The sequence below is a fragment of the Sinocyclocheilus anshuiensis genome, unplaced genomic scaffold, assembly GCF_001515605.1.
Source record: "Sinocyclocheilus anshuiensis isolate Anshui unplaced genomic scaffold, SAMN03320099.WGS_v1.1 scaffold502, whole genome shotgun sequence".
Classification (NCBI taxonomy): domain Eukaryota; kingdom Metazoa; phylum Chordata; class Actinopteri; order Cypriniformes; family Cyprinidae; genus Sinocyclocheilus; species Sinocyclocheilus anshuiensis.
The window spans coordinates 2,280,977-2,291,201 of record NW_015544194.1 but is presented as its reverse complement, the minus strand read 5'-3'; the positions used below and the strand labels follow the sequence as shown (position 1 = coordinate 2,291,201).

General features: G+C 38.6%; 1 protein-coding gene across 2 annotated transcripts in view; it reads left to right on the top strand.

The window, feature by feature from the left end:
- ccne1 (cyclin E1) overlaps nucleotides 1-7,496 on the top strand; it is a 9,426-nt gene extending 1,930 nt beyond the window's left edge. The window contains exons 5-13 of one of the 2 annotated variants that reach the window (XM_016497123.1): nucleotides 562-725; nucleotides 1,036-1,171; nucleotides 2,918-3,064; nucleotides 3,236-3,331; nucleotides 3,441-3,575; nucleotides 5,560-5,652; nucleotides 6,214-6,232; nucleotides 6,339-6,496; nucleotides 6,741-7,496. In XM_016497123.1, the coding sequence (XP_016352609.1) occupies nucleotides 562-725; nucleotides 1,036-1,171; nucleotides 2,918-3,064; nucleotides 3,236-3,331; nucleotides 3,441-3,575; nucleotides 5,560-5,652; nucleotides 6,214-6,232; nucleotides 6,339-6,496; nucleotides 6,741-6,857 (1,065 nt within the window). In that variant the 3' untranslated portion in view covers nucleotides 6,858-7,496. Of the gene's footprint in view, nucleotides 1-561; nucleotides 726-1,035; nucleotides 1,172-2,917; nucleotides 3,065-3,235; nucleotides 3,332-3,440; nucleotides 3,576-5,559; nucleotides 5,653-6,120; nucleotides 6,233-6,338; nucleotides 6,497-6,740 lie in introns of both variants that reach the window. The other variant, XM_016497124.1, reaches the window with a different exon arrangement.
- The last annotated feature ends 2,729 nt before the right edge of the window (nucleotides 7,497-10,225 follow it).

Here is a 10,225-nt window from a genome sequence, read left to right as displayed (position 1 = left end):
CACAATCAGCTTGTAACACTCCAAAGAGAAAGGAAAACTTGAAATCACATCATATGACCCCTTTAAGGGAATAAGGAAGAAAAGAACAAAACTCTTGTCAAGTAATACATGTTTAGCTACTTGCATCTTACCTTACAATCTTTCACTGTTAAAAACTGAAGTGTCACACTAGAATTCATGTTTGGTACCTGTAAACAATATCTGCCTGTTTTGATATATTTTTGACAGACTGCTGAGTCAGACCAGTCGAAAATTTTTAATTTGAAAACATTTTGTCAACAAACAGAGCAGCGTCAAGTTTATTAAATGTCTATGCTGGTCACAGTCCTGCATAACAAAGTTATCATCAACCACCTTTTTATCGTGAGTGGTTAGGGTTAATATCACGGCTTGAATTTACATAGCAAGCTGTTTTTGTGTCATGGAAGGTCCTTTTCAAAATGCCTTTGAAGCCTGTCCTAGTTGCAGAGGGCGGGCTGGTGTATTTGTTTATATCCGTTAGAGCGCTTACCCTTTTTCCCTTTTTTTTTTTCCCTTCTCTCCTCTTGTCCTCCTGCACAGGCCTGCTGGAATCCCGACACCGGTTACACAAGCCCATGCAGGCGGATCCCCACACCTGATGAAGTCGAGGAACTGGTTGCTGTTGGCAGCGTGGGATTCACACAGTACGCCTCAGAAAACATTTTCATCACCCCTACACGCTCTACCCCTCTGCCGGCCCTCTGGTGAGTTATTTATGACTTTTTGAACTTTTAGCTATGTTAGATTGACATGTCTAAATATTTGCCTGTAGAATATCTTGTCTGACGAGAGTCTTTAATACAGCCTTAATGACAGTCCTGTGATATGCATGGTGTTACATGCAGAAGTTAACATTCTAGCGATTTGTCAACATCAGCATTGATCTTCAGCCCAAGCCACTTAGTTTTATTCATTCAGACAATATGTTGCTTTTGGTCTATCATAACAATAGGTGAATCAGTTGTGTTTTGGAACATTACATGCATTAACTTTCAATATTGTAATTTCACATAGCTGGGCAAGCAAAGATGACGTGTGGAACAACCTGCTCAGAAAAGACAAACTCTACCTGCGAGATACACATGTTCTGGAGAGACATCCAAATCTCCAACCCAAAATGAGAGCGATTCTGCTGGATTGGCTAATGGAGGTTTGTAATCGTTGTTTAACCATTCACACGTCTTAATCTAATCTCGCTAAGAGGGGTGGGGACACCAAAAGTTCCTTCATTCTAGTCTAAACCTCAAGTTGTTTGCAAAACCTGAGAACTTGGGGAACAGCCTTTTCTCAAATTTAAAAGCTAACTACAAGTACAGCCCAAAGTACACTTCACTTTTGATGCAAACACTCCATCCATTTGATGACATGCCTGATCAACACATGCAGAAAAGAACATTTCATCCTTGTGCAGTGTTTGTTCTGTCCAGGAACTGATTAAAATATATATTTGTATGTTTAAACTGCAGTTGTGTGTGTATCTTATGCTGCCTTCACGTGCTATCGGAGTTATCGTAAATACGAGTTTCCTAGTTGGAATATAGTTGATATATATATTAAGGTATTATAGTAGCATTATATAGTGGTTCAACGCATTATATTGTTTTTTTTTGGGGGGGGGGTCACAGATCGGACAATTTTTTTCAAATAAGCAAGAAAAAAAATATTTCAAGCACAGAGAATGACAATGCCGTGATGGGTTTTTGACAGGCAGATTTTATGTGTATGTGTACGCAGCTCGGTATTTCCGCGCTTTCTGAAACATGTCTCTATGCTTGTGCGCGCTTCGATTGTGTGCGAGAACAGCGCGTGAGTAACGAATTGAGCTCTCTTTCGTTTCTTCTTGTGGTTTAAAATTGCTTGTACGTGTAAATTGGCAAATTAATCTGCGAATCACGTGCGTGATATGTGACAGATCAGAGCAATCTTTCATTTACTTATTTAACATGAAATTGTCTAATTGCTACTCCATATCAATCGCATACAAAGAAAATACAGAATAAGTAGAACAATCGTTAACATAAATAAATAACAGTGTCATCTATACACATTTTTCCTAGAACGTTCTTGTGACCCTAGCAATTCTTCCACGGCCCGGTAGTGGGTCGCGACCCGGTGGTTGGGGACCTCTGATCTAGATAGTGCTGTGAATGTTTATATGGCTACCATGGGATGCTACATTTTTTTTCAAAATCTGTTGGATGTTGACTAAATATCTTCTAATGTATACCTTTTGGCTTTAATAACATTTCCTCAAGAAACAGGCGAGAATGAATAAGATGTCCACCATGATTTCTGTTCTTTCCAACAAAAAAGCACTTGAACACGACCGACTCATAAATACAACTTCAGAAGTGGGAAGTAGGAAGTTTCCGATAGCATGTGCCCTGTCTAGTAGTTTGTTGTACTTCTTGAATATAAATTGATGAGAGAAAAACAAGTACATGTGTACTATGCTGATGATGAAATTTACTTCGTAATAGGGGTTTAATGGTACATGTATTCATAACGAAAATTCGAAAATAGAAATTCACATGTGTTTCCTTTGTGCATAAAGGCCTGTCGTAACAACATGCAAGGTTCTGTTAAATTTCACAAACTTCATTGAATAAAAGTGACAAACAGCACAATAGTTCTGACTAAAATGCATTTTGCATTCAAAAGTGAAAGCACTTAAAATCTATTCTCTTTTACAACATGAACTGCAGTACAAAGAATATGCTGCATTTTTTTTTTGTACTGTTACAGCCCTAAATCACATGCACTGAACACATATGCTAACCTAATGCATAAAGGTTCAAATTTTCTGGAAATGAATGGTTTTGTTTCTTTTCTCAAGAATAGAGAAATGTTGTATGGTGACTCCTGACACTAATTGACATCTGCTGTTTTTTTTCAGGTTTGTGATGTGTACAAGTTACACCGAGAGACGTTTTACTTGGGTCAGGATTACTTTGATCGCTTCATGGCCACACAAGACAATGTTCTCAAAACAACACTACAGCTTATAGGCATCTCCTGTCTCTTCATCGCTTCCAAAATGGAGGTGTGTTTTACTTGTAGATGCCCTTATATTTCAGCCTGAACTTTTGAGAAGAATTGTATTATCCTTGCAGTGTAAATTTGCATTTTAAGAACTTGTTTCAAAGTGGAAGTGCTGCATTTGTCTGAATGTTGTAAGCTTGAAATGTAATTAGACTTACGTTTTTTTCCAAAGGAAATTTACCCTCCTAAGGTGCATCAGTTTGCTTACGTTACTGATGGGGCCTGCACAGAGGATGACATTCTTAGCATGGAGATTATCATCATGAAGGTGTATTATCTTCATATCATCATTTAATCTCAGTACTGTGCCTAAACCTGCATCCCTGCTGCTTGTATGATGTATTGGACTACTCTTTACACCATTTGTTGTTCTTCAGGAGTTGAATTGGAGTTTGAGTCCTTTAACCCCAGTGGCTTGGCTCAACATCTACATGCAGATGGCCTATCTGAAGGAGACTGCTGAAGTTCTCATTGCCCAGTACCCACAGGCTACATTTGTGCAGATTGCAGAAGTAAGACGGCACAATTAATCCCATTAAAATCACAATATGGTGTGTGACTATATTTACCGCAAAAAGCTCTGGTTCAATTAAATTTATATTCTGCACGTGTTGTGTCTGCTGTGTGAAGGCTTGAAACAGTTACATAGGCTACCGATTTTAACTTTCTTAAAGCTGCTCCCAGTATATGAATGCACCCTACAAAGTCCATCTGTGGAGCTGCACTTAAAAATGTGCTTTAAAGGCCTAATCCACCCAAACAAATTATGTAATTTACTCACCCTCATGTAATTCAAAACCTGTATGTATGACTGACTTCTGTGGAACGTGAAAGCTGCTTTGAGAAATGACTTTGTGTGTCCATACAATGGATGTCACAAACTTCTGTGGAAGATGATATTTTGAAAAAAGTCATACAGGTTTGGAATGGCGTGAAGGTGAGGAAATAATGATGTGATTTTTATTTTTGGGTGTCCCTTTTGACAACAGAACTCTTCCAAATTGCCTTTTAAAAGAATGTAACTCCAGACATTATTCAGTACAAGTTACTGTTACTTTACCAGAACTTATTTAAAAATTGTGCAAGGTCTATGCGGGACTATTTTTTTTTTTTTTTTTTAGTCCCGCTCCCGCTATATATTCACTCTTTGATCACTTATAATAGTGAGAATCGCTTATAATAATTTTCTTCCCTACCCGACCGTTCCCGCTAAATTTAGATCTCGTTTCCAGAATCTCATTTAAATTTCCGCTACTGAAAGCAAGAGAGATAGGCTAACAAATAAAAGTGTAGTCTGTGCAAAACGTGGGACTGTTTTTTTAGTCCCGCTCCTGCAAGGTTCTATTCCGCACCCACCTGCTCCCACTATATATTCACTCTTTGTTCACCCGCTGTCCGCTTAGAATAATTTTCTTCCAGACCAGACAGTTCACGCTAAATTTAGATCTCGTTTCCAGAATCTCACATTTAAATTTCCGCTACTGAAAGGAGAGATAGGCTGACAAATAAAAGTGTAGTCTGCGCAAAATTGTATGTTATTTTATTCGTCTTGTCAAGAGTCTTGAATTTATTGTCTTTGACTTGAATTTATATGAATTATCTTAAGACACACAATTCGTTTAATATTTTATGCAACACAGAAAAGTGTCAGAGAAAATAAAAATGTTGCACAAACATTGTATTTCTTATTTTTATTTTCTTGTCAAAATACTAAATTTGTTTGACATTTTTCTGTTAACACAGCAGGAAAAGTGTCGCAGAGAAAAATAAAAAAATACGACATCTGTCATTTATAATTGTAGGCTAAGCAAAATATAAACAAAACCCAAGTTGAACGTCCTTCAAGGACAACGCATCCACACTTTGCTCCATCCTTTTTCTGCTCTCACTCATCGACAACCTGCCTGTTCTGTCTGAGGGCCGTATATTTACCACAGGTACAGCCTGCTCTGAGCATTATGCACATGCTGCGCACAGACCCCGCAAATAAAACACGCGACGCTGAAAGCATGCGTGCAGCGCGTGCATAACAGTCCGAGTGCATACCGGTGGTCAAGAATAAAGCACACATATGCTGTTCTGAATGGATGTCGGGAACGGGATATTGTTAGACCACCTGCTCCCGTTCAAATTACACCACAGTTACCGACCGCTACTGCGTTTTGTTTGGGAATTTAATCCCACGGTGCAAAAAATCTGGTCGTTCCCGCGGGAGAGCCGTGGGAATGCAGACCTCTATTGTGAACTACACACTGAAATTCCAAGGTATTTTGTTAGTTTTTCTTTAAAGGGCTTGTAGGTTGAAACTTGAAAGTTGTGAACCTACAGCAGAAATGTTACCATGTTTGCAAAAAAAAATAAAAAATTGACTTATTTTATGTAAACCTGTTTAACTATCCAGTAAAAAAAAATCACAGACTTGTGTTTATAACCTTGTGTTGTGGATGTCTCTTTCTTTTATGATTTACTTATTGTAGCTTTGTCTTTATTTATTAGCTTTTGGATCTGTGTATACTGGCTGTAAGAAGTCTGGAGTTCTCTTATGGTCTTCTCGCAGCTTCTGCACTCTTCCACTTCTCTTCTCTAGAGGTGATCTGCTCCATACGGTGGTCAATAAGAATAAAGCGCAGATATGCTGTTCTGAATGGATGTCGGGAACGGGATATTGTTAGACCACCTGCTCCCGTTCAAATTACACCACAGTTACCGACCGCTACTGCGTTTTGTTTGGGAATTTAATCCCACGGTGCAAAAAATCTGGTCGTTCCCGCGGGAGAGCCGTGGGAATGCAGACCTCTATTGTGAACTACACACTGAAATTCCAAGGTATTTTGTTAGTTTTTCTTTAAAGGGCTTGTAGGTTGAAACTTGAAAGTTGTGAACCTACAGCAGAAATGTTACCATGTTTGCAAAAAAAAATAAAAAATTGACTTATTTTATGTAAACCTGTTTAACTATCCAGTAAAAAAAAATCACAGACTTGTGTTTATAACCTTGTGTTGTGGATGTCTCTTTCTTTTATGATTTACTTATTGTAGCTTTGTCTTTATTTATTAGCTTTTGGATCTGTGTATACTGGCTGTAAGAAGTCTGGAGTTCTCTTATGGTCTTCTCGCAGCTTCTGCACTCTTCCACTTCTCTTCTCTAGAGCTAGTGATGAAAGTTTCAGGTATGATTTTTGTGTGCATTTCTTCTCAACGGCTCTATTTATCTGAGCATTTACGTCACAATTGACTTGAGGAATTGGAAGTGACCTTTGATTTATTTGGTTTCAGGGCTGAAGTGGTGTGACTTGGAGGAGTGTGTGAGATGGATGGTCCCTTTCGCCATGTCAATCCGTGAAGCAGGCAGCTCATCCCTCAAGACATTCAAAGGAGTCGCAGCAGATGATATGCACAATATCCAGACCCATGTGCCTTACTTGGAATGGCTGGTAAGTTTACTTTGTTCTAAACTTCTTCTTTTTGTTTAGTTTGTCTTAAATTGAATTTTAGTCCCAGTTTATTAGTGTATATAATTTTTGTGCGTGTATTCATGTACAAACAAAAATTGGGCTTAAACAGTAGCATCTATCTTGTTCTCACTACAGAATTTTGCATACATTTCCCCCAGCTGCAACATTTGTTTCTTTCACTTCCTCTGGCCTAAAGTTTTCTTGTTTCTTGTCTTATTTTCAGGGAAGGGTGCACTCGTATCAGCTAGTGGACATTGAGAGCAGTCAGAGGTCTCCAGTTCCCTCTGGAGTGCTCACACCACCACCCAGCAGTGAGAAGCCCGAGAGCACGGTCTCCTGACTTCGTTAATGTATGGAATAGGACACGACCCTGACTGATGAATTTAAATGAAAATCAACAAATCAATGGCATTACAGCTTGAACCCAAGCATCAATTCACATGCGTCTGCATAAGACTAAAGACCAAAAAGTCCTATACCTCTTTTTTTTTGGTCTTAATGGGAGACTTGAAAGACATGAAATACTTAACTTTTTTGTTTTAATGGTCCAAAGGTTTGGTGTTTTTATTTTTATTTTACTTTTGTTAGTTTACAAATGTAGACTACCTGCCAAAATCTCAGAGCTGCTACTGGCTCTGATTGCTGCTAAAAGAGGGTGGGACTGGAGCAGATGGAAAGATGACCACAGAGATCCCCACACAAATATGGGCATGGGTCTCTGTGGCTCAGGTTGCCATTTGGACCAGCAAAATCCTGACAGGTTGTCATGGGGACTCGAGTCTCCAGTGCCAGAAAGGACCAGAGAAATCACCAGCTTCAGAAGCTAGGACTCGGATTTTATATTTAAGATTTTCCTCTGGTCGCTTCCCAAGTGTTTGTAACCAAATTTGACCATTCACTTTTTATAGGTTTGTTTTTAAACAAGATGCTGCTACATTTCTCTATATCATATGTCTAAATAAAGCCACTGTCTCACAGTTTTTACGTAAACCATGCTGATTTGTTTCTTAATTTGTATAAATTACTACTAATTGTGACTATTTTAAATTTTTTTAACATAAAATATCTTGTGCACTATATATTTAATTTCATTAAGTTTTTGGTATATTTACAATAACATTTTACTTAAAAAAAACAAAACAAAAAAAAAACAAACAAAAAAAACAATGTTTTTGTTTAACAATTCTAAATTTGTCAGTGAAACAAGACAGATGAGCAACTGTCGAAATTAAGGCATTGCCCCAAAAAAAATCATTTAGTTGGCAACTATTTTTAATTTCCCAACAAGGCTAAACCCTGTAGTGCGCTGCATTAAACTTAATGCGAAAAACTCAAGCATGTGTAATTTGACGTACATGTAAAGAAGCAGCCTAATTTGGTTGTTAATGGAACTGGAATAATTGAATTATGAACAGCCTTATATCTAAGTTGATCTGATTATTAAAGCGCAATCCATGCAGATTGGAAACAAAAAACATGTGCACTTGCAGGACGTTTTACAGCATGAGTCAAAAATAGCAGATGCACCGAAGTGCTGCATCACGTATGAGATCTATCAAACGTCACAAAATGGTGAACAGGGCCTGTAATGGCTGTCTCGCTCGTGCATCTACATACACAGTGCCCTCTGCTTGCAGTCTGAGAACGAGTGTTACAGAGAGACCTAGGACATGATCCACTAGATGTCAGTGTGATGCTTTGTCTGTCACGATCAGAAGGCTGGACTTGAGGTCTGTGAGCTCCTCAACAGCTGCTGCTGAGACAAGGGTAATTCATTACATAGCACACTGACAATCGCTCTGCTGCCTTGGTCTGGCAGTGTTTGGGTGCTGTGCTGGTGACTGGAATCTGCTTAAGGCGATTTTGGTTTTGGATTTATTTCAGTTATTGAAAATGGCAAACTGCTGAACATGCTTTGCATTATTTCAATGAAGCATTACATGCGTACATTGTTTCAATACATACGATTCTCAAACAATGACCATTGTGGATCGTACAATGTAGACCGAGGCAATGACGAAAACCTCATTTTTAATGGCAGATTAAGCAGTTGATAACAAAAGCATCATCCAGGTGGATGCTGCACACTGGTGGTGGTTGAGGAGATTCCCCCTTCTATGTAAAGCGCTTTTGAGTGCCCAGAAACGCGCTATATAAATGTAAGGAATTATTATTATTATTATTATTAAAAGGGGTTTGGAGAAGAGGTACATGAAAGCTTCTCAACCTGAACGATTGACTCCAAGCTTTGTGTCCCTCATGCTAAGCTCTTAACCTTACTGCGGTTGACAGTGAATGGAGTCCCACGTCACTGGTCTGTATTTAACAATGTGGCAGCAGGATGGCTACCATGCAGTCTCTTAAAAGAGCTGTATGGAGGTCAATGTTGAAGAGGAGGAGGGGTCTTCCCCCAGCAGACAGACCCTGGGGGCCGGGGGGCCCTCAGGCAGGCAACAGCGCAACAGCTGTTATGTGCTCAATGGCCCCTTTTGTTCTCTCCGCACAGACGCTGGTGGCAGCAGCAGCAGGTGCCCATTGGATGATCTCCCAGCCACCACCGCCAAAAGTCACACCTAGTCGGAGCTCTGTGTCCCCTGTCTGCCACTAATATTCATAATGCCATGAACTACTGCGACACGATCCAATAAAGAGTTCTCGAAGTTCTGGTTAAAATAATAAGAACTGGTTTCAATGCTGATTGTATTGCTTTACGTTTTTATTTGTTTAGGATGAAGAATGTTTCGAAGCAATTTGGTCCTCAAGAAGAAGCTGGTGTGTGTTTCATTTGTTGAAATCTGTCTTTTGTAGTCCCAGTTGGTTTTTAAAATATAATTCACAGAATACAAATTATATTTATTGTCACTATATGGAAATTTGAACCTTATGTTACCACAAAGACAATAGACAATATTTACAGCCATTCATATCACAAATAAACTGAAATACTAAAATAAATAAATAAATACATAGAGCATTCAGTGAGCTTTGTAGTCCCAGTTGCCAGTCATGCCTTTTAAAAATAGATTACAAAATAAAAGATATATATTTTATTGTCTCCGATATTGGAGTATTGCACATCAAGTATATAATAGATCATATTTTTGAATGAGGTAAAATTATGTTAGTTACATCTTTGGTTGGTAGGTAACTCTTAGTTCGTTTAAAATGTCTATACTGTGTGAAAGTCACTCCACTCAGTAGTGGAGAAGACACAAGAACGAGTTTCTTTTCAGACCAACAATAGGGTCAGCTTTCCAGTCCTTGAGTGAATTGCTTGTTTGTAATTGTTAATTGAGTAGTTCAGGTGCTGCCAGGGTTGAAATGTATAATCAGCCTACATGCATTAATGAGTTTGTGTTGTGTTGTTCTGTCTCCTGTACGACACGGGGTGGGGAGTAAATTGTTTTAGATAATTCATTTAGATGACTCAGTATTAGGCAAAATAAACGTGCTTTTCTCGGGTTGTTAGCGAGCCATCTTCATCAAAAGCCCCCTACGGTTCATAGAGGTAGCTGGGGGCTAAAAAGCTATATTCACACAACTTTTCTTCAGTTCAAATGAGAAAATTCAATCTTCATTGTCTCATTTTCACTGAGAACAGTTCAACTAATGGGGAAGGAGTGATTGTGTTTTCTTTTAATACAATATTTTTATAATAAAAGGAAAAACATGATTAAGTGGGTCTCTTTATACAGTACAGTCTAATAA